The sequence below is a fragment of the Pongo pygmaeus genome, chromosome 17 (genome assembly GCF_028885625.2).
Source record: "Pongo pygmaeus isolate AG05252 chromosome 17, NHGRI_mPonPyg2-v2.0_pri, whole genome shotgun sequence".
NCBI lineage: Eukaryota > Metazoa > Chordata > Mammalia > Primates > Hominidae > Pongo > Pongo pygmaeus.
The window spans coordinates 70,168,229-70,193,416 of NC_072390.2; the positions used below are offsets into that span (position 1 = coordinate 70,168,229).

Here is a 25,188-nt window from a genome sequence, read left to right on the forward strand (position 1 = left end):
TACAGACACCACCCTTAAAACACATTCAAGGTCACTGTTGAATGGTGCAGGGCATAAACTTCAATAAGTTTGTTTTGCTGCCATTCGTAAAGCCTATACTTGTCTCCATTTGTGAGCATCCCATCCCAAGGACAGGAACTGCACAGGTCACACTGCACAGGAGTGTAATAGTACAATGTGCAGTTAGATGCTTAGTAAATGATGACACAAATGGTATGGATCTGTAAGACTATGTCTGAAATCTAATTGTTTGATATTGTCAAATATACATTTATCATGTTTCTATCAAATAATAAACATTTCACTTAATTTGACAAGCACCTTATGAAAGTGTACTATATGCAAGACACTACATGGGCGTTTGCAGGGAAAACTAATAAAAGACAGACACATCTATGACTTTGCAGGCACTGATTATTTTTTCTTTTTTAAGATGGAGTCTTGCTTCGTTGCCCAAAAAGGAGTGCAGTGGCATGATCTTGGCTCATTGCAACCTCCGCCTCCCGGGTTCAAGCGATTCTCCTGCCTCAGCCTCCCCAGTAGCTGCGATTACAGGCGTGCACCTTCACGCCCAGGTAATTTTTGTATTTTTAGTAGAGACGGGGTTTCACCATGTTGGCTAGGCTGGTCTCGAACTCCTGAACTTGTGATCCTCCCCTCTCGGCTTCCCAAAGTGCTGGGATTACAGGCCTGAACCACTGCGCCTAGCCCAGGCACTGATATTTTAATGATGGGATAATATTATTACTATACAAGGCAAAATACGATGAATGTCATAAAGGAGTACAAGGTCAAGTAGGGTTTTAAAAAATGATGAGGTCATATCCGTTTAGGAAACCAGGGACTACTTTAAGAAGAACATGGCATTTTAGGCAGGTTTTGAATGATGGGTAGAATTTTGACATGGATTATCCAAATATATTTTTAAAGAGCTGACGCTTAACACAATTAAATAACATCCCAACTTTAAGTGAAAATTTCATTTTATATCAATAAGTGGCATGATTTAGATACTGTGTATGTGTGAAGAAGCAAGCAGCTAAGGACTGTGTGTTAACATGTGTTTTCATATGGTCAGACTACATATTTCTGACAAAAAGCAGATTTTTGTAAAGCCCTTTGTAAAGCTCAATGGCTTTGCTACAAAGTGAACAACACAGGGCATTTTGGACACAAATGGTACCTCACTGTATGTGTGTATTATTGGCCCAAATGATTCACTCTTATTTAATTGCCATGAAGTCTTTCATCTCGCAGCTATACAGTAATAGTTTCCATATGACCAGTGGCTCTGCTATAAATAAGATCAAAAGCAGAAAAAAGGATTTAATAAAAGAAAATGACATTAAGAGTAGCATTAAATCAGGGGAAAAATACCCATATCCAACTCGTTTTTTTGTTTGTTTGTTTGTTTTTGAGAATAAAGCACCCAGAGTACTAGGCAGCTTCCCCAATATCTCATGAAAGGTCTTTTTACAAGCAGTAGGTATCTGCAGAACCCATTGTGTGCACCTTAGAGTGGCAATGATTAAGTTGTGAGGGTGCGTGTGAGAGGTAGAGGGCACAGTGTCCCATTTAGAGTCAGGTTGGAGAACAGGTAATAGAACAAATGGCGAATTTCACATGGTAAAGAGTACAACTGCAATGTGTCAATGGCAAACGTCCACCCATTTCTCTGTCCTTTTCTGTTCTATTTAATGGAGAAAGACTTTTTGGTAATCCAGAGTTTCTCAGAGAATCATAACATTGCTCAATGCTAGTACATGAGTTCTGAGAAAGGAAGTTTTTTTTGGCAAGGCACAGTGACTTGATATGAAAAGCCAACTTCCCAAACAAATTTTCTTCTAGTTCTTAAAAAAAAAGTACAATGTTAATCTCTATTCCCGACTGGATAAACAGCTGCTAATAACCTCCAGCTCCCAGGGGAGGAGGCTTACTTCCTTTCATCTTCAGACTGGTGGATACCTGACGTGCACTGGCCTTTAGTGGTTCCACATGTTTTTTGCTTTGCTTTTTTTCCAAACTGCTTCGGTACGGGTCTTGCCAAGTCGGGTCTCTCTTCCCCCTTTCTCTTAGATTGCATCCAAAACCTCAGAAGATATAGTCAGTTATGGTACTGCTTATTTGAAATAGTAGTTCTTTTACTGTTGGTGTGTTTAAAGAAGAAATTCAAACACCCAAAGGAGACTAGAGTGCCTTGGGCTCTTGTATCTTGAAGCCCTGTGAGAAAAATGACCATTTTAGTTCCTTTCATACTGAGCTAATTATTCACTTGAGGGCTGGCTATGTTCAAAAATACTCAATTTCTAGTAGTACTGCTAGTGCACTTACTTATTAATAGTTATAGCTGTGTCCTAAATAAAGGAGCAAACTTCAACACTTTTCTTCTAATAGGAAGTGCCCTGCAGAAGATTCCAGAGCCAGTCGGCCTCTGAAGTCTTTCTCACTTGCTCTTAAGCACCTGCTTTAATGGTGACCTCAGTTCTATATCTCAAGGTTTAGACATTTTGCAAAACAGCTTTTTAAACAAAAACCAGCTGTTTCCCATCTAGACTACAGGGGGAAAATTTTGGGCAGCTTACAGAAACATTACCCAGAGACTACCATTCTCCAATAACTTTCACACACTTTCAGCTCCAAAAGAGACCCGTCCGTGTGCAGAAGCCAGGGAGAAGGCAAATGTGAAATTAAAATGTGGAAACTCAATACTGTGGTTTTTGACAATGTGTCCAATTAACTGCTTTAAAATGAATGTGGCTATTGTATCAGGACAATGCTTCCCTAAAGATGTCATTTAACTAATATTGGACAGATCTTTTGGTTAAACTCAACTTTATAGTTCTAAGATGATTTATGGATATAGAGGAAGCTATAATTATGCACAACTGTGAATGTCAACCAATTAGGTAGAACCCTCACATTACAGAAAATGTAATGCTACAGCTTTTTTTCAGTTCTCACTCCTAAAGCTGCTTTGCCTAAACCCTCTTCTTATTATGAACCCATTTTCAACTTCTGTTTTCTAAGCAATTAAGATACTTTTGATTTGAAAAATTTACAGCCATAATAAAAGTTAAAATAACACAACGGCCATGGAATGTGAAAAAATATAAAATGGCCAAGGCCTAATCTTGGCTTTTAAACGGTGCCAAGTTGCTTCAGTATTTTCTGTTTTGGTATGAATGACATAACTGAATTACTTCATGAGTTGCTACTTTAATTCCTAAGGGTGGAAAATTCCATGAGTTAACTTAATTTGGATGTAAAAAATATACATGAAAGCTCGCTCTTCCTGTGGACTCTCATGTGAAATATTTGAGCCAACTGCTGGAGCTGCCATGCTGCGGAGGGGCTTTTCACCCAGCGCAGCCCTGGCTGGCAAGCTGCAAGGGCTGGTATCATCAGGCAATTTTCTTACTTCCATTTAGGTGCATGAGCCTTTATTTTCTGTTTTTGGTTTTAAATCATGTTTATTATATGGCTCTGCAACACCTTTTCTATCCTGTCTCTAATTGTTGAAATTCTATGTGGACTCGAATATGAAGCTCAATGGCATCTTCTCCGGGAAGCTTTTCCTAGCGGTCTGAATTGCTTCTTAGGTCATTTCATAGTTCTATCTTGCATTATAGTTAGACCCATATTTGTATCATCACTCTACCAGGATAAAAGGCCTGTAAGATCAGATACTTTCTTTTACACATTTATGCATCCCCAAAAGCATATGAAGCACAGCAGATGCAGAAGGAGTGAATGAACATATGTGTATTTTCTAATATATACAATATATACTTTTCCCTCCAGAAAATCTGCTTTCTTGAGAAAATAAGGGTAATATTGCATTTTTTTAAATGCACAGTTGTGCCTATTCCAAATTATGGATAGTTTAAGATTATGTCCTTGTAACAGTTCATTTAAAAAATGATGATCACTGTGCTATTAAAAGTGTCTGCCTGCCTTTTCCTCCATAATTTAAGAAGAAAACCATGTAAGGATGTAAGAATATGATGAGGTTATAGGGTCTATTTTAAATACACGTGTGTGTGTGTGTGTGTGTGTGTGTGTATCTTTTATATTTTAAAACTGGGAAAGACAAGGTTCTTTTTTTGATTTATTTAAAATTCATGGCTCCAAGATGCTAAACACCAGAGAACTAGGATTTGTTTGTCCTAGGTGCAGAGAGAGCAGGGTTTTGAGGTAAACATCCAATGCCAGACTGTTTCATCATCATAGAGTCTGAATTTGAGTAAAATATGTATTGATGTGGAAAGAAGGGGAAATACCTAAGGTGGCCAACCGTGTTCACATATGGGCATGCACGGTGTCTTAATCACTTTTCTTAGGGGCTGCTGAATAGAGCTTAAAGGATCTCACTGCTATTGCTGTATTCAAAATCTTTTGACTTTTCTTTAAATTAATATAGAAATATTAAACGGTAAGCTCAAGGATTCTCAGCTGTTATCACTAATCCATGGCTAAAAGAATTTCTTCAAGTTCTTTTTCCTTTCTGTCCTCTTTTTCTTTTCAGTTTTTAAAAAATAAAGTATGATATTGATAAAGATCAAAACTTTCAGTTGAGGTTGCTAATCTGCTCTCTGAAATACTTGATAGTTGTGGAGATTAGGAGAGATGACAGAACACTAGAGAAGGCAAATATCCTAATTTAAAGAAAAACAAGATAGTGGCTATTGAAAGATGATGTTGACCGTCAATAGCTTGGGTGAAATTCTGTAACAGGCTATTTAGAAAACAGTTTTGAAAGTGCTCTGAAACAGAGGAATGGCCTCTCAAACTCAGTTTGGTTCCACCAGAGCAAGGCATTCTGGACAAGCCTCATTTCCTGCTTCACAGTGAGTGCTGCATGCCTGGCTTCTGTGACAACGCTATGGACAAAATGAGCAAAGGTGGGCCATACAGTGTACAAGGAGGGAGACAGAACCAGGTGAGATTAAACTCAAAGGACAGAAGATAGCACTCGTGTAGAAAGAATGTCTGTAACACTGAGCCTCATGGCCTTCTGGTCAATCCCCTCCCCTGAAAATATTTGTATTGGTGGCTTTGATATGGGCATTAGTCACACCCATCACATTTGCCAGCAACAGAGATGGCAGAGTATGTGACTGAATGAGGGCTTCAGGGAAACCATTAAACAGGAATCAGACTGAGGCTACAATATAACATTCAATGGGGTTTCATGAAGTTTTGTACAGACACAACAAAAAGTACACAATGAGACTGGGGAGATATGTGGCTTATGGATTTCAGCTGATTACAAATTGAATATATGTCAGCAGGACAATAAAAGCATCAAACATAGCAAAATAGGATATTGTTAGGTGGCCTTAATGAAGATACAAGGTATTGAATGGGGGAGGAGATAGATCCACCCTAGTCTACTTGATCCTTCCTTAAGCACTGTGTTCAGTTTGCGGTTCCACACCCTAAAAGGTTCTTGTGGAGAAAAAGGCATCCTTGCTAAACTAGGGAGAATGCACTGGGAAGCAATGGAGTTCATGACAGGGAGTCCAAACTTTTTTTCAGGTTAAATATTTGAAGATAGTGATGTTTCGTCTAGAGGAAAAAAAAACACTGAGTAGACTGTCTTCCAATAACTGAGTTTCTCAAGTGCTTGTTGGACTTGACTTGTGGGCAATTCTATTGGGCAGAAACATAAGGACTGTAGAAAAAAGCAAATTTGGGCTGGACCTAGGAAGAACTTTCAAATATTTGATGAAAATGGACTTTGTGGGCATTTGGAGCTAGTCACCCTTGAAGGAAGGAGGCTGATCAAGGCTTGTTGACTTCTTGGCAGGAAATCTGTAGGGGGATTTCAGTAGAGATAATCTCTTAAATTCCCTGAGAGTCCATGGGAATAACTGCTTAGAAATGAAGTATGCACTCGAATAGACACAGAACATTATGGAATCAAAACCTGTGAAAGCCCAAGAGGAGCAACTGATAAATTGATAAAGATCAAAACTTTCAGTTGAGGTTACTAATCTGCTCTCCGAAATACTTGATAGTTGTGGAGATTAGGAGAGATGACAAAACACTAGAGAAGGCAAATATCCTAATTTAAAGAAAAACAAGATAGTAGCTATTAAAAGATGCTACTGACCACCAATAGCTTGGGTGAAATTCTGTAACGGGCTATTTAGAAAATAGTTTTCTATTTTATCAACTTTATCAACTGAAGATGCTGATGCCTCTGTTGATCATATCTTTGTTGAAGAGGCCCACATAGAAACAAAATTTTCTGACTCCTGCTGCTCCCATGACTATGGACCAATAACTGCCACATCACATCAATGCCCACCACCCTCTCTTTTTGCCAAATATTACTGGTAGAGCTAAATAGCAACTCATTGCAGGCAGCCTAGGCCAACTACAGAGATTTCTTGGATTTCATTAGTTAAGTCAGAGTAACAGAATGGTTTCTAATTTCTACCACTCACAGTTTTGAAATGGTTATGGTATTAGGGTAAAGAGGAAGTCAGCTGAGCAGTGTAGGATATAGCACAAGGAGTGCTGGTCTGCTTGCTGTTTCGTCTGGTTTCCTTTTTTGTGTGTGTGGCAGGGTCTCTCTGTCACCCAGGCTGGAGTGCAGTGGCACAATCTTGGCTCACTGCAACCTGTGCCTCCAGAGTTCAAGCAATTCTCCTGCCTCAGCCTCCTGAGTAGCTGGGATTACAGGTGTGCACCACCATGCCGGGCTAATTTTTGTATTTTTGGTAGAGACAGGGTTTCACCATGTTGGCCAGGCTGGTCTCAAACTCCTGACCTCGAGTGATCCACCTGCCTCGGCCTCCTAAATTGCTGGGATTACAGGTGTGAGCCACCGTGTCCAGCCTCTTTTGTCTGGTTTCTAATCCTACTAGTGAGTACCCATGGTTTGGTCACTTCTCCTTCCTAGGCCTCAGTCTTCAAAGAAGGGCAATGGGCTAAGTGATTTCCAGGGTACTTTTAGAATCTAAAATTCAGTGGTCTGAGCTCTTAACTATACAAGGAAAACTAATTGAAGTTGTTTGTCCTATGAAGCCCTAAGAGGTAAAAGTTCTCATGTATATAATGTCAGTTAAATAAAAGGATACCACTTTGCCTAAGGAATGCTCTTTTGATAGACTGCATTTAATCCAAAGTAAAACAAAAATTGTTACTGAAAAGAGGAAAACTGGGCTAAGATCCACTTTTACTGGTGGTTTCTGAAATGGGTTCCACACCCCCCACCTGCAGGACTCTGGAGGGATGCTGTGGAGGACAGGTGTGTAGGGTGAGTTGCACATGACTCCCCCACCCCTAAGTCAACTGGAGATGACCACTCCTCTACTAAACAACCATGTGATCTTTCACTACTGGATAAGAGTCAGGCCCCTGGTCTTTTAGAGGGCATAGCAGACTGGCAGGGAGCAATCTGCTTAAGTACACATCTTTTCCTACTAGCCTGTGAATTCCTTGAGAGCACAGAACCTACACTTGGTAACCACGGATAAATGTTATTGAAATGAATAAATAGACTTTAAACAAGAAGGATCTGAGAGCTACACTACGCGATGTACGAATAGTAGAGGGGATTTTAGCTCAATGATCCCGTAGTTGCTGACTCTACCAACAAATAAACGGGAACACATAGAGTCACATAAAGACAAGTTTGGTATGGGTTTTGTTCTTAGTTAAAAAAGAGGTTAGGTCACTTGAAGCGCTTCTTTTCAGGCCTCATCTGTGGATGTGAATACTGAATGAATAAGAGAGAATTCTACCTGGAAAATTGCCCTTTCCATAATTTATAAGAAATCTAATCATTTAATATCAGGATTAATCATGGAGGTCTCTGAGGCAGAGAGGGAATCATACTTGGTTAAGAGTTTCTAACTAGGGTAGTGAAGACCTGGCTATTTCCTTATTTTCCCACATTCAGAGATTTCTGCTTTAATTTTGGAAGAAAAGTGGGTGGTTATAGTAAGAAAAATAACTTGATAACTTAAAATTTGCTACCTCAAGGACCCTGGTAGGGAGAGTTCACACCTCTTAGGCACTCAGTGCAAACATGTTGGTTGAAGAATAAGTGCATAGATAATGTGGGTTTTAATCCAAGCATGCCACCACTTTGGAGGGAAAGTTCTCTGTCTATACATTTGGGAAGAGAGCTGCTCTGGGAACCCAGCCATGGAATACCTGGAAACTTCTTTTGCCAACCAACACTTATCAAGATTTGAAAATCAGAAGCTCCTAGCATTTAAAATAAGTTCTGAAAAGGTGTTCTCATAGATAATCTCTGGAGAGTATGCCTGGTAGTAAAAAAGAGCATTGAATTTGGAGTTGATGTGCTTGAGTTTAAATCCAGCTGCAGGACTTGAGACTAACTGCTCAAACTTCTAAGGCTCACTTTACCGACACCTGAAATGATGACTATTATCATCCTCACTGGGCTGTTGTGAAGACTGCCTAAGACAACACATGCGGAGCGCCTAGCAGAGGGGCTGCCAACTCACACTCACAGAATGTTAAGTTTCCTAGTTTCTTTTCTCCCGTTTCTATGGATGATCTATTTACGGGGGTCGGGGGGAGAGAGACAAAATATAATATGTGGGACTCGAGGAATTTACAACAGTTGGTAAGGCAGAGTCATATCTATAAAAGATGCACAGCTATGCAGAGCTGGGTAAGATAAATATCTAGAAATGGTATGATTCATAGGGCTGTAAGAATAGAGAAAAAAATGGCTAGCATGGGTGGGGTAGCAAGGGAAGGCTTCCTGGAAGAAGAATGATTTGAGTCAGTGCTTTGAGAATGGGTGGGTATTAGGTGTACAGAGGAAAGCAGATAGGGCTGGACAAGACAGACAGATACAAAAGTACCGAAGGAGAACATACAGGGTGAATTCTGGTAATATGCCCAGCCTCGTCTTGCTGGAAGACTTGTTGCAGATTGGAAGAGCTCAACATAAGGCTTTCGGTAAATGGTAATAGGCTTCAAATGCTGAGCTAAGGAATTGGTCTTTATCTTGTAGAAAATGGAAAGGCAGGGAAGGTTTTTGAGCAGGAAATAAGCATAGCTCAATAATATCATCCCGAAAGCTTGCAAGTATACAAACATTCGCTCTTGTGTTATGAGCCATGCCGCTGTGAAAAAAAAAAATCCCTTTCATTATAGTAATACTTAGTAAATCACTGAAGACCTACTTCAGAACTCCAAGGAAAACATTTTATGAATCAAAAGCTAAGGACAATATGTTAGCAATTAAATGAGATAACATAACAGCCGAGGCAGAACCACAGTTTTCCCCACCACGATTTCAAGCTGCTGCAGAAAGAAATGCTTATATCACCTTCCAAGTTATCAAGCCATTTTGTTTTGATTTTTGGAAGGCGGGGAGAGAGGAAACAAGAAGCGTACGGAGATCGAGAGGATTCAAAGCTGTCTACTCTTTAATCAGAAGGAATTACTAAGGAGAGTTAGAAAGGTGATGTGCTCAAAACAAAACCGGGGCTGGGATGAGTATCAAGTTACTGCAACTCGCTTCCGCCCAGAACAACAAACGAAGGTGTGTAGTTGGGAATGAGACTCTCACCAGTGCTCTCTGCTGAAGTTTCCGGTGCATACCTCCCACGGCTACTTTATTTACTGCAGCTGGCCAAAGTTTTATAGCCTGTTTCATGTATTAAAATTCAAATGTGGAAAACATTACCAGTATCCTCCTTGAATTTTTTTTTGTTGTTGGGGGGAAGGGGGATGAGTTTTTTTTTTTGCCTTCCCCTTAAACTTCCTTTTTATTGTGGAATGTATCAAATGGTCAAAGGCTAACTTCAGACTGATTAAATTCAAAAACTATTTCCTTTGTTCTTATGTTTTTGTTTTAAAATTCATACCAGTTTGCACGGGAAAGATAGGCCAAACCAATCCTTTTCACACAGATTAGTGTTTCAGGCTGAGGAGCTCAGATTCTGGGGACACGTTGAATGGTTTTCAAGAAGAAAGGAGACTGCAAAACCCCATTTGGTTCAAAGGGCAGCAGGGTGATGACATGCCATATCTTTGGAGTTACGCTATGATCTGCTTGGCTCTGTGGCTGTCCTTGATTGAATATTAAATGTCTTCAGAGGAGAAAACAGGAACTTATTCTTATCAGCAAAACTGGTGGCTTTATTGCTTTTGTGTGTGTGTGTGTGTGTGTGTGTGTATGTGTGTATATATCAAGATCAAATTAAAGGGGTTTCTATGTAATATTGGCTAATTATTTCCTTTTTTCTACCGTTCTATTCAATCGTCTCACTTTCGCTTCTACTGAGGTCAGTCGAACTTCCCATCTCCAAAAATAATTCTAGTCTTTTCCTCCCATCCCACCTCTGAATCTGACTCAAAAAGGAGTCAATTCAAAGGTCAAATAGTCCCAAAAAGCATTTTTGTATAGTTTAATATTTAAAAGAACCACTTAACCTACATATGGTATTTAAGAAAAACTTTACATATTTATGGAAAAGACTGTCTCTGAAGCAATGCCCTGGGTGCATGTTACATCCGTTTAACATATGCAAAATGAACACAGCTACAGAAATTAAACTATTTTTCTCTTGATTGAGAGCAGATATACAGAAATGGTTATAAGTCACAGATCTGGCTTTTAATAAAGCCAGATTTCTTAATTAAAAGCAGTATTGTTTAAACATTGTAGTTAGAAAAAAAAGAGCTGTACAAACGAAAATCTCATATTATATGCATCCCAAGTGTATTTAACACATTACCTGAGGCCAAGCTAAGTTAAAATCTAGACTTTTCTTTTGTAAACTCTAAGCAACTGCCATGAACATATAAACAATTTTTACTCAATGATGAATTTTTAGGGCAGAGGTCAAGGAAAAGAAAAAAAGATTTCTCTTTGGCATTCAAAAATATCTTTCCACATTTTACATGTGAGTTCATTGCTTCTATTTATAAACCAGTATTTTTGGTTTCAAATTGATTGCAGATTTCAATACTACACCGTTCAGAATGGTACTCTTAATCTTAGCCTTTTATTAAGAGAAACTGAAAGATGGACAGGAGAATACTACTGAGCAAGAACTTAACTTCATAATAATTTGTATGTATTTTGCATTTCCTTTTGGGACCATGCTTAAACGAGAAATGCTACAGTAATAATGGAAAATATACCTTCATCCAAGCAACTTTTAGCGAGCCTGTAAGGGACAAAATAGGACACTAAGGTGCTTAGAGACGAGGTAGAGCTTGTGAGGATCAGAACGACAGAGAATCACTGGTCAAGTTACATTCTCCACCACTCTGGTCACCTCATTAATTGTCATCACTTAATATTCTATTAAGAAGAGTCTCTGAATCTTCATAATCGTCCTCAAAAAGAATTATCTCCAAAATCCTTTCAAAAGTAATGAGGAAAAAAATCACAATTGTAATATGGACAAAGCTGCTTAAATATAATTCAAATAAAGACTTATTCTAAATAGGTAGTGGTAAAGCTACTCTATTAAATTACACAGTCACACACAATGTATTTATACAAACAAATATACCATATATTTCTATCTCCCAGACTCAGAATTGACAGACACTATTTTGGCTTCTTTAATTAAAAAAAAAAAAACACTAATATTTGAATTACTAGCAATGTCATATTATAATATGAACTCAAATTGTACACTTTGGCCAGGGTCACCAAAATGAATAATTTCAAACACCAACAATGACCCAGCAATTCATCCTCAAGGGAAATATGTGTCCGCACAAAAACTTAAACATGAATATTTATAGAAGCATTATTTATCATAGCCAAGGAGTTGGAACAACCCAAATGTGTAATGTGGTATGTCCATACAGTGAAATACTATTTGACAATAAAAATGAATGAAGCTCTAATACGTGGCAAACTATAGAAAAACTGCAACAGTCATGCTAAGTAAAAGAAGACAGTCAAAAAAGACCACCACATGTTGTATGATTCCATATATTCAAAATATCCAGAATAGGTAAATCTATAGACACAGGAAGTAGACAAGTGGTTGCCAAGGGCTGGAAGTGGAGGGATGGGGAATGACTGCTTAATGGGCACCAGGGATTCTTTTCTTTTTGCAGGGGGCAAAAATATTCAAAACCTAGACTATGGTGATAGTTGCACAACCTTATGAATACACTAAAACACTTGAATTGTACACCTGAAATGGGCTCATTGTATGTTAAGTGAATTATATCTCAATAAAGCTGATTTTTGAAAAAACAGCAACAATAGTATCTATACCTGAAATTCTAACTCTATATGATAACTATAGAGTCTATAAATTTCATCACTTACCATGAGTGAATGTCTGTTGGCTGAAAGAAGGCCGGTTCCATACCCTGAGCCCAGACCACCCATGGCTCCATTATGAGAAGGTCCAATGATTCCATGCATGTCCCCATGACCACCAGGCATAGCTGTGGATGGGCCCACTGCATGGTTCCGCAGAACATGAATAGCATCATCCAGTCTTTCTAAACGATCTTCAATTCGGCTTTGCTGTTGGTTAACAAACGATGTAAAATTTGATTTGGTTCAAAAGGGGTGCCTAAATTATATAAGTAAAACTTTAGTTGACAAAAAACACACTGCGTGTTTCTAAATACATGTTTCCAATAACGTGTATTTCCTTAAAACAATAATACAAATAGTGTTGTTTCCAGAAAACTGGTAGAATGTGTTAATGTTAAAATTATAGTGTTATTTTTCATAAACAAACTAAATTCAATAATTATTCCAGGACATTATAACATACATGTGCTATATACGGTACTGCCTTTTGAAAGGTAATTTAAATTTATTTTAGAAGAGAAAAACATTCACTGAATTTAAGGAACTTTCTGGCAGGTATTAAGTTAAAGAGTTTTAAACAATTACCACCGGAAAGATGACCTATTTATAGTTTCTTAATTAAATTCTTTTCCTGAAGGTATATTTCTTTGGTCTTCCCTGTGGTATATGACACAGTGCTAAGTACCAAATCAGAGACAGGGAAAAGCAAATGGATGATAATTTCTTGTTGAGTTTTTACCGGTGTTTCTGGCTTCCTATCTGTCATCAAAACCAGTAGGTGTGTGGTGGTATGCGTGTAAGGGCCTCAAAATGGTTACAGAAAAAAATTATATAAATTCTGTCAACTAAAGTAGTATAAGATTTTAAGACTTGAAGAATCACAAACACTTGAATCAACTGTTCACTGGGGGCATCTAACTGAGTTCAAAGCCCCAACTATAGCACAGAATTCACAACTTCAAACCATTAAAAACCAACCAACCTTTGTTCATCCTTGCCATTAGGATTCTAGTTTTTCACAACTAGACAATGCGTATAGATTTTAGTGAAGAAAATGTATGTATTCATTTTAAAAACTGATCAATAATGATATCAAATACCACTCTCCAGTGTACACTTTAAAATATACCATCTCATTGATCCTTGTTTCACATGTGTATGGGCAGGCAGGGAAGATATTATGATCCCTTCCATACAGACATGAAAATGAGGCTCAAAGACACAAAGTGAATTAATTACATAGTGTCACACTGCTAGGAAATGGTAAAGTCAGAGTTGGAATCTAGGTCTTTTTATTTTAGATCTAGTGACTCTTTGCACTAGATCATGCTACAATTGACTTTGATTTTGAATGGGCTGTGCAAACAAGTGTACCAGCTCTATTGCATGAGAAAAAACACTTCTAATTATTTTATACTAACAGGAAGAATGTGTGTCTAATGTAGTAGTCTATGGTACAGAACATTCTGATTTGGTGGGTATGGGAGTTAAACTATCTCCCCTAGACTGCTAGCTTTGCTACGTATTTGGCCTTGGAAAAGTTACTAAACCTCTTGGAGTGTATGCTTTCTAATTTATAAATATGGGAATGATAATACATACTTACTTCTGAGTATAAATATATGCAGGAAAAGAAATCATACATGTGCCTATCACAGTTTCTGGCTCACAGCTTCCTGGTAGAGAGAGCAGTTTCTGCTTGTAAATCTCTTCTTCAGTGTTCAGAATTCAAACAGAATGGAAGCTGTGGTCCATAACTATACACCCCGTCTTTACAGTTCTATAGTTGGACGAAGCCTGGTTTTGATGAATACGCCCCAAAGAATAACTGATGAAGGTAAACACTAAAACAACTAATTATTTGGATGTGGTCCGCAGATTAATTGGGCTGGGTAGTGCATATATGTTTCACTGTCTGGTTTCTTTTATTGGTTAAAATGCATAGCTGAATGATTCATACGCTATAGCAAGGAAGAACACAACAAAGGAGGGAAATCCACCTTCGCTTTGCTTTGCTTTTCAGATTTTCCTTAAGATGAAGCTGAAAGGGAAGAATACAAGACAACACTAAAGCAGACAGATAAATCTATGTCTTCTTCCATGTGTCATCTCAAGATATGAGGGAGAAAAGAAAACCTCAACCCGAGGAACTAAAAGGCTCCTCTCCCTCACTGCTATTCCTTCCCACTAAATTCATGTACAGCCTAAATGCTGCACAACCAGCATTGTTTCATGCATATTTCTGGCCCCTACCATCATGAGGAGAGAAAGACTGAAGTGTCAGACACTGAATCATCATGTGAGTATTTATAATAATTAATTACATCCATGGAAATTTTCAGCAATTCCCTCCTGGAAGAGTAGGCATTTCTCTACCACAAAGGATACCACTGGGTTTCTACAAGAAGGAAATCTCCTGTAAACCTGTTATTCTGGAAAGTAAAGCAGAGGTAGAGGGAATCAAATGTTCCAGGTATAGGACTTGGCTGGAGTTCCAGCACTCTGATAGCAGGAAAGTTATTTAATCATTGACAGGGATCTTTCCTAGAGATGGCGAGGAGGCCATTGCCCTTTCAGGATTTTATCTGGTACTAGGTATTTAGAGCCCTGGGGCTTCCATTACAGTAGGATCTGGGTTCCCATCTCCAAATAGGAGCAAGCATAGCCTAATGACTCTGGCTCCAGCAAACTTGTGTGCTTAACGCTGACCTAAAGTTACTAACAGGGAAAATCAAAATCTTGGAGAGTAAAGGAGACTGAACAAGAAAGAACATGACCTGAAAATGGGTGGGACAGAGATTAGCAAATGAGACATACCAAAGAGTGTAAGGGTCCTTCATAATTAGGAGACGATGAGGCCTGTCCTCCATTTCTAGACCAAACAGCTGTGCCTGCTGATATTAAAATGGGAATTACAATCAGATCTAGACACATGTAAAAAGACGCTTGCCAATATATTAAACAGTCCTTTTGGAAATGGCAATGGCAATGATGATTTTCATTTAAACAAGGTAAATACATTTAAACTTCCCATATAAGAATTTTGGGACAAGGAAAACATTTTAAATGTAAAATATGTAGACTTTACATAGACTCACAATTCCCCCAGGCTGGCTGTCTCCTAAAAGAGAACATTTAATTGATTCTGAATTTTGGTAAGAAGGGTTCCTGTGGAAGAAAAACTATCACTACGGAATCAAGGTACTTTTAAGGGTACAAAAATGGGATTTTGTTAGACCTTCATGCAAGGCTAGTTTATGTTAAACCAAAATTCTCACACCAATGGAAAACAGCTTTGCCACTTGTTCTTAAAACAATCTTTAGAAAAAGATAAATCTTGAAAAACTTTTTAAGGGAATAAGATTAGTTATCAGTGATCCACTAAGCCAGAAATTTAAAGTCAATATACAGCAACAACTAAAAGTTTCTTCTGAAGAAAATAATTTTTTTATGATTCATTAAACTTGAAGGTAAAAAAAGATCGCTGTTAGAATACATATTACGTGTCTAACCTACAAAATAAAAAACACTTTAAATGTAAAATAATACACATTCAGTGTGGAAAACTTGGAAAATACATAATTCAAAAAAGGAAAAAATAATAGCTATGATCTCATTGAAATCTCATGCCCCGACACTGTTAGCACTTTTAAAATCCACTCTTCCTGTCTTTTCTGGGTGCGCATGTATATTTTTATGCTAAATAAAAATAGAATATTTTGTTCAATTACTTTTCTTGACAGAATTTGGACAGAGCCGTCAGTGTGAAAATAGCAATCTGTCCCCATATTTGCATCTTCATAAAAGTTCTTTCTTCCTAACATGTGGTCTTCCATGATGCATTACCAAGACCCAAAAAGTGGCATCTCTAGCCTTGTTTCTGTGCCTTTCACTGAGAGCATGCTACTCAGGTCGAGGGAATTTGTGATGTTTTCTAGAATGACTGTGCATCCTAATTTTCTTTCCTACCATTAATCTAGAAATGGATGGCAGAACTGTGAGCACCAGATTTTTGTCCAAGCTCTGCTATTACTACTGGTAATAAACTCAACAACTCAACTCCCTTTTTGGGACTCAGTATTCTCATCTGTAAAATCAGGGTATCAGACTACATTAGTTGTTCTCAAACATTATGACACCATAGAACATTTTTTTTTTCTAAATTAGAAAATGAATACAATGAAAGCTACTTTGTTTGAAATGTGGAAACTGGAGTTCCACCTGCTCAGATTCCTCTATCCCTTGTTGTATCTCTTGTTGTCTCGAAAGGGGGTTACTGACAATTTAAATCATTTTTCAGAGTGTAAGAATCTGGTACAGAACCCGAGGAGCACAACAATACTGAACTCTACTTTCTATTTCCACCAGGGGGAACGTTTGATTATCCTCTTAAAATCACCTCAATTGCTTCCCAGTTTCAACGTGGTCTCTCTGGACATAGACTTCAGAATCCCACTGCCCTCTCTATTCTGTGATCTTCCCATACCACGGAGGCTTGGAAGAGGCTGACATTAAATCCCAGCTAAGCCACGGCCATCATTTCTGAAAGTTTTGTGGCAATGTGAAACCTCCTGTCCTCGACCAAGGAGCCGAGTTTACACTGGGCCACGAGAGCTGCATGCAGGAAATAACAAACACAAGTAACTCCACTATAAATTACAGTAAGGTAAGGTTTCCATCAGGTACAGATGTGATTTAGGTTTTGCTGTTGTTTTGTTTTTTTTAATAAGCCACCTGTCTCCTTACCAAAGAGCGGAGACATGAACCAAGAAAGGCTTTCTGGAAGCATTTATACTGGAAAGACAATGAGTCTCTTAAACGGACCCCTGAAAAGTAAAATCATTACTGACATAATTCTACAAATTATAGTTATTCAATTTGAAGCCACAGGTCATACGAATGTGTTATACTTTGAAGTCAAACATCCCTTCTACTCCACACAATTATTTCACAATTTATTTACAAAATTATAGTTTTCTCTAAACATCCCAATGGCATGTACTTTAAAGAGGGAATTTGGAAAGCCTGAAATTCCTGCAGGAAATGATCCATTTAAATAGTCTATATTTGATGACTATATAGTCTATATTCATATTCATGACTATATTAACTGAGTTTTTTTCATCTGAGACGTTTTATTGGAATACATTATTCTGCTGTTGGGTGTCTTCTGCAGAGCTAAGAAAAGTGTAAGAAATACATTTTCCATATGCCTGTATATTTTAAAAAGATAATCTAATTTTTAAGAAAAGGTTTGGATGTAAACGACTATACTGTTATCTGGTAATTTGTCTCTCCCACCCTTTGTATTTGTCTGTTATAGGAATGTTAAAGCTTTGGGATTTGGGGGAAGTGAGTTTCCACCTACAAAATCAGGAAGTACAAGGGGGGAATCATTCTTATAAACTGTTATATGATGAAATGGGATTTGAAATACACTACCTGAGAGAGATGGAGGAGAGCCAACAGGAGTTGAAGGGTTTGATGAAAAGCTGTTGTTAGTGTGATCTGGAGAATAGATCTTAAAACAGTAGGGAGAAAAAAAAAACACCCTCATTCATTAAAATAATTCACATTTTTTCTAAGCTACAAAGTTGTCAACGCAATACATTTAAAACTTACAAGTTACAGAATACATGTAATAATCAACTACAGTATCAAAATTGTCAAATGAAGAACTTAACAATTATTTTAATTTTTCAAAACAAGAATTACTGATGTGGTACGGGATGGTGGGAAAAGAGCCAGGCTGGGGTCAGCAGACTTCAGTCCAACTCTTCGTTCCTACTGGCTGTGTGGCTATGGGCAAGCCAAGCAGATACTTTGAACTTTCCTTTCCTCATCTACACAATGAGAGGTTGGACAGGATCATTCCTAAGATATTTTGCCACTCTTTTGCCAGATTTAGGCATTTGATTCCATAGCATCAGAAGGCCCAGATGAAATAAAAATTTTTACTTAGGGCAAAATGCTAATATAGTGTGAACTTTTTTAATGCTCCCAATGGTAAAAGCCAACTGAAGAGACAAAATCTTAGAGAAAGAAATCTCCACTTAGATTTATTTATTTATTTGATGGAGTCTTGCTCTGTCACCCAAGTTGGAGTGCAGAGGCATGATCTCAGCTCACTGCAATCTCTGCCTCCCAGGTTCAAGCCATTCTCCTACCTCAGCCTCCGGAGTAGCTGGGATTACAGGCATGTGCCACCCATGCCTAGTTAATTTTCGTGTTTTTAGTAGCGACGGGGTTTCACCGTGTTGGCCAGGCTAGTTTTGAACTCCTGACCTCAAGTGATCCTCCCACCTCGGCCTCCCAAAGTGCTGAGATTACAAGTGTGAGCCACAGCACCCGGCCCTCCACTTACATTTCTAAATGATCATGTTTAGCTTTTGACTAAAATACCAGATATACTATCTGAGACAATGAAGGTATGCCATTTTGTCATCAGGGAACATGCAAGAAATGTTCAATTTTAGCTTTCTGGCAGTAGGTGGGCAAAGCAGAGAAGCTGAGTTCCCTAGGTGCCAATTATGTGACAGTTCTTCATGGACCTCAGTTATTGTCATTTTTTTTTTTTTTTTTCAAATGCCTCTTTCAAAGTGTTTTAGAACTATTCCTTGCTAAGACAGTCTTAGCTGGTCAATGTGCACCCATATTACTTTAGAGAAAAGTAAGACATCAGTATAAAAAACCTATAACCCAAAGGCCAGGAGAATATTCCCACATCCATAATTGAGTGCAGCTTAGTACCATTTTGAGGATGACAGAAAGAGACTATCTATATACTGGAAGCTTCAGAGCCTTCTCAAATTTTCCAGTGACTGTTATGCAAGAAAGCTAGCATTTTCCAAAAATCAAAGCTATTTGCCATTCATTTTCTAAAATTCCAAATGTCCACTTCTGATTAAAGTTCACCCTTTACAACGGTACATATGGAGTCCAAAGTCAATATTTCCTCACCGAAGCAAGTGCTTTCCCCAGAGCATCTCCAGTCTGGGAGCTGCCGGCTGCCCCGCTTCCTCTATTTGCTGCAAAAACAAAAGGCAGAATATGAAAACCAGGCAGTGAGACGTCTAACAATTTTCTATTCCTGGTCCATTTACTCACAATTTAATTGCATTTTTAATGCTAATTACAACACATTAATCTTTAATTAGCATTAATTTGTTTGCTGAGGTAGATGTCAAATATATTCATGTTACTTTTTTACAGATAAAATATAAACCTGACACCTTGGTTTAAAGATAAAGTGGTTTCCTTGCTATGACTTTCCCCTTGCTGTTGATGAACTGGTGAATGTAGCAAGCTATGTGACGGTCATTGCTGACAAGTATAGACTACTTTCAGGTCTCTGGAGTCCTCAGAGTCTGGCTTTTCTTTATATTATTTTATAGTAAATGGAATTATCTTCACGAATAACTTCCATCTGTTTTCAAATAAATAGAAATTTGATACATAGCAAAACGGGGTATTCGTCTCACAGTCCTACAGTACACCAAACAAACAAAAATTTCCACAACAGGTCTGGCTAACAAGGAGAGAAAATATTTTTAATGTTTTAAATAACATATATTCTCCACATATTTAAAAGTCTGTGTTCACACTAAAAAAAGTGAACTGGTATGCTACTAAAAGTCAATATGGTCTTGAATTCCAGAGATAAAGTAAGTCTACATATTCATGAAGCTTATCTCTACTGCCTTAAACACTGGTATTTTTATCTACAAAAGAGAAGAACAAAGAGTATTGTGAATAATAAAAGACATATATTCCAGTATACAATTCAAAGCCAGCTTTCTTTAACATGTATCATTTGAAGGTATCTTGCCCTCAGAACTAAGTGATAAAATGGGATTTCCAGGATTCTTGTGGTCTTCAGCATTAACAGAATGCCTAGCACTTGGGTATGTTGTATTTATTAAAGCCTCAACATTAGCAAATAGACATAGTATCTAAATAAAACCTATTAAAGTTCTGGGGGAAGTTTTTTTTTCACTATTTTGTGAAATAAGAAAAGGTAAGGTTAAATCACCCAATGAATCCAAGCAAAACTTCATTAAACAGGTATATAATTTCAAAGACTTTCCAGCTCCATTCTTGAACTAAGAGAGCCTTCTTTCTTACAAATGTGTTGTCATCACCTTCCACACTTGTTAAATGCAGTAGTGGGGTTGGATCTTCAGTGGTCCAATTCTATGGCTTTTCCAGGTCATAATTTAATTCTCCTGACCTCTGCTTAGCTAATTTATGCTTGTTATTTTCATATATTTATATGTTGAGTTTGTCAGCTGGATAATTTTTTTTTTTTTTGAGACGGAGTCTTGTTCTGTTGCCCAGGTTGGAATACAGTGGCACGATCTCGGCTCACTGCAACCTCCGCCATCCGGGTTCAAGCAATTCTCCTGCCTCAGCCTCCTGAGTAGCTAGGATTACAGGCACACGCCACCATGCTGACTAATTTTCATATTTTTAGTAGAGACGGGGTTTCACCATGTTGGTCAGGCTGGTCTCGAACTCCTGACTTCATGATCCACCCACCTTGGCCTCCCAAAGTGCTGGGATTACAGGAGTGAGCCACGGCGCCCAGCTGATAATGTTTTGATATATACTTTATTTGGTTTACAAAACCCACACCCATATTGATTTGTTAACTGCTAAAATACTGAAAGAAAACTGACACATGATAAGAAGAACACAATTACCTTGTGACAAAACAAACTTCTTTTCCATATCACAAAGTTATGATATTAAAATACATGAGTCATTAGTACTCATGATAGGTATTGTATAAGCAAGTTCTTTGAAATGAGGGTCTGACATCATACAATTGGACCACTGGGAGCAGCTCAGATATCAAGAGTATTAAAAATATTTAATATAAGATAAAATACAACAAATTATATCTAGTGTGAAAATGAGAAGAATTTCTGCATTAAGGAGTCCTTTAAAAACTAAAAACAGGGATTGCAGGCATGCATCACTACGCCCGGCTAAGGCAGGAAAATCGCTTGAACCTGGGAGGTGGAGGTTGCAGTGAGCCAAGACTGAAATTGCGCCATTGCACTCCAGCCTGGGCAACAGGAGCAAAACTCTGCCTCAAACAACAAGAACAACAAACAAACCTAAAAACCATTCTAAAGAGAAAATAATAATGATGTGAAATATAGATGATACTAACCTTTTTTCAGTATGCATTACCATGGTATTTGGGGGTACTTATCTTTTTTTTTCCTAGAAGCAATATTTCTTTTCATTATTATATACCTAAAAATTAGATCTATCAGTCAAAATAATTTGTGATATCTGCTTGATTTGAATACAGATTTTCACAAAAAGTTCAGAGCTACATTGGAAAAATCACATTATCTAACGAAGAACCTAAGCCAAAAAGAACAAGATATTTCTTCATTACAGACAGTATCTGCTACAGTAGTGGCTTTCAAAAGATTAATTCTTCCTTTAAACAACTTTAAAATGAAGACTATAAATAATATATATATTTTTATGAAACTAAACAAAGTATTGAAAACCAATACAAATATTTTAGGAGCATTTAAAAACTAAATATATATGCCCCAAAAATCACATGATAGAAGAGGCAAGATATTATGATCATTCTGATTTCTTTAGATCTACACCTTTCTAACTAAACTTTCTATCAGTGACTGTTTTATGCAGGGAGATATTATGACTCAGGAAATAGAATTAAAAATAGAATCAACTTCTTACCTCATCGTGTCATGAAAATATTTCAGAAAACTACAAAGGCTACTCATGGAAACCACTGATAAGAACAGACTATTTTTTAACATGAAGCCACCATTTTACCTTGCAACAGCTGGAATGCCAAACCCAAGGGCTTAAATTTCAAAGCAGTTTACTGGGGCCAGTTTGCCCTTTCACTTGGAATGTCTTTTGTTCTGGTCCAGGAAACACTGGAGAAGCTACATTTTCTAGATTGCCTGAACATGTTAAGCTACACGAGTCTTTCTCTTACAGATTTATTTGTGTGACTGATATAACAAAGGGTATAACTGGAAAGGAAATATATTTTAATTCTCAAGTGGCAGAATTTTTTTTTTTTTTTTGCATTGAGAAGTGGGCCATGTTTAGCAAGATACATCAAACCCGCATTTTCAGCTTTAATGTAACAGGACTTGATTACTCTTTGAGGCCCAAGATTTTTGTCAATTCATATTAGAGATGATCAAAATGTCCATGTAACAGAAATAAAGATGAAAACTAATGCATTTGCTTGGTAAAGACTTTATCGATTTCTAATTTTGGCTCTAATCAATTTATCTTGCCCAAGAGAAATATAATCAGTCCCTAAGTAGAGCTGTAACATACAAATATGAATGGAAGATGAGCAGTTATTAAGAGGAACTGCAATTTTTGTAGGAGGCTTCGACACTGCCTGCCACCCAAGTATTGTTCAGATGGCTTGAACACAGGTGGTGTTGCTGGCTAGAAGATGAAGCAGAAAGAAGGGTTTTGTATTTTGGGCTACATGCTAGACCACCCTCTGTCTCAGCCTCAGCTTTAGGGAAATGTTCATTCCCATTAGAACACACCCTCAACAAAACACTGGAATGAGTGGTGCCTTGGGATCAACTACTAAAAATCAGAATTTGGAAAATGTGTTGCCCCTTTAACGCACACCCATCATCTAAGGCTGCGAACATCATGAAGGCATCAAAGGAATAAGAAGCACAATTCACACTGTGTTTGCCTGAGAGAAGATGACTGCTTTCAAAGTAGGTTTTTCTCAACTGTGTCCGAGTGACCCTCGTGTTATTAAACCATTAGAAACAGCATAACAATGCCATGTGCTTATCTATAAAGATGACAAAAAGAAGGAGCATTTCCAGCACTCCTACTACAACCATTTTAAAATACAAATGCAAGTATATAGACTACAATGCACTAATTTTTAACAGGAGGGATTCCTAGGAATTCAGGGGGAAGTTGGGCTTCCTGATCGTGCACAGGAAATGGAGGAGATTTAAATCAAACTAGTTTATTGTTCTCTGTTGGTGGTCCTGGTAAATAAGATGCCTTGACATTGCTGGATAAAATTCATATTACTCTTATGCTCTGTGCTTGTTCATCACCCAACTACTTCAAGGCTCAATATTCTTGTAAAATATACAGTGAACATTATGTGACTACTCTAATAATAAAATTACTGTGAAACCAACTCCTCAAAGGGAAAAGGACATAATGTTTCTACTAGACAAGCCACATACTAACATGTCATTCAAACATGTCATTAGAAGTGAAAGTTCTAAGTCAGATTAATTCATGAACCAGATAGATATTCCAGGGTAATCTTTAGCATATGGTGTATTAAATCAATCTTGGTAGTCTGTTCCTTCAACCCTGTTTGGTTTGAGGTTTAAAAACATGGAAAAGACCATGTATTAGAAAGCAGGCCAGTTAAAGACTAATAAAACAATAATAGTTATTATAACCATTATGTTAGTTATATGACCAATTCTCTCTGAGGGCAAGGGAGTGTGTGTAGCCTCAAACCACAAAGGGTCACACCCTGTGAATGTATACAGATGGTATGTCCCAATGGGGAGATGAAGCATTCTCATCCTTGAGCAGTCTCAGTGGTCTGTGCTATGGGAGGAGGTCCTCTTACTTCTTTCCATCAGGAAGGGCTACTGGATATTATTGCAAATAGGAAGGAAATATGTGGCTAACCAAATGTGTATGGTTAATATCCTGCAGACATTCCTATTCTCTATAGCTGGTATCTAGTAACTTACTACACTTCCTCCTCCATATGTATGCTCAGATGCAGAGGCACTGAACTGCACTGCTTCTGAAAATACCCAGTGGCATAACATTGAAAAAGTTTGAAGAACTGAGTAGAAGGTGCTGATGTTGGTAACTCCCAAAGACCCCTGACAGCTTCTCTCCTTAACTGGGTGCGCCACCAGCTGAACTACTGTGAATCCATGCTGTGTCCCATACATTATATTCCTCTAATTGGAGGGCTGATTAGACGACCCTTTCAATTCAGAAAGGTCTAATATGATCTCCAGAGTTTGCCAGCAAGGCTTGAGAAAAGTAGTGGACTGCATGCAATGAATAAAATACCTTGTTCTACAATTCTCTTGAAAATCCATGTATGAATGTGTCATGAAAAAAAAAATCTCCCATTAATGTAATCCAAGTAAGCTTTATCCTTCTTACGGATTTCTAAAAAAAATGATACTGGGTATTATAGGGCAAAAGAAAACAAAGCAAGAAACACCCGGTCACTCCCCCAGGCCAAACAAATAGCAAACCTCAGTGGGCATCTTCCACCTTTGACATGCAGAGAACAGAAGAAGAAAGGGAATGTGGTTACAGAGAGGTTCCCTTCCGAGAGTTCTAGAGCTTGTATCTCACCCCACATGCACTGCATTGTTGTAGTGTCAGTTCAGGACAACTGCTGACCACCAGAAAGACATATTATAACATGACACTGAGTCGAAGGGCAGCAGCCCTCTTCTGAACTGAAAGAGCAGCTTCCTAAGACATCAACACCATGTATGAAAAGACTGCACTGTCTTGCAACTTTTTACCAAGAAAACGTGAAAAATGTGAAGTCCATGTGTTAGTGCTTGAGCCCCATTCTTAAGGCATTAGTATTGCTTACACTCATTTTCTACAGAATCGTGTGTAATCTCAAACATGTGTCAGGCTATGTGTTCCCTATTTGCCAATTATTTAATTAGCTTTGTTTGTTCTTTGAGATACAGGCAACATAATATTTCTTTACTTCCTGCATTTCAGAATGAGTGAGTATATGCCAAATATTTTCAAAAGTCTGCAGATGTATCCTATTAATCTATACTGTTTGTTAGGGAAGTATCACTAACATCAGAAGAGAAAGC

The 25,188-nt window shown here is 37.9% G+C and overlaps 1 protein-coding gene and 1 long non-coding RNA gene across 51 annotated transcripts in view; both read right to left on the minus strand.

Annotated features, from left to right (window-relative positions):
- The window catches only part of TCF4 (transcription factor 4), a 366,378-nt gene that overhangs the window by 18,727 nt on the left and 322,463 nt on the right, over positions 1–25,188 (minus strand). For 36 of the 50 annotated variants that reach the window (XM_054461452.2, XM_054461458.2, XM_063653718.1 and 33 more), the window contains 4 exons: positions 19,256–19,323; positions 17,738–17,816; positions 15,113–15,189; positions 12,299–12,502 (listed from right to left, as the gene is read on the minus strand). In XM_054461452.2, the coding sequence (XP_054317427.1) occupies positions 12,299–12,502; positions 15,113–15,189; positions 17,738–17,816; positions 19,256–19,323 (428 nt within the window). The remainder of the gene's footprint in view (positions 1–12,298; positions 12,503–15,112; positions 15,190–17,737; positions 17,817–19,255; positions 19,324–25,188) is intronic. The other 14 variants (XM_054461459.2, XM_063653728.1, XM_063653727.1 and 11 more) reach the window with 1 other exon arrangement.
- LOC134738456 (uncharacterized) lies at positions 1,682–12,234 on the minus strand. Its single transcript, XR_010124178.1, has 2 exons — positions 11,146–12,234; positions 1,682–2,220 (listed from the first exon to the last, which is right to left on the minus strand). It is a non-coding gene; the product is annotated as an uncharacterized LOC134738456 (long non-coding RNA).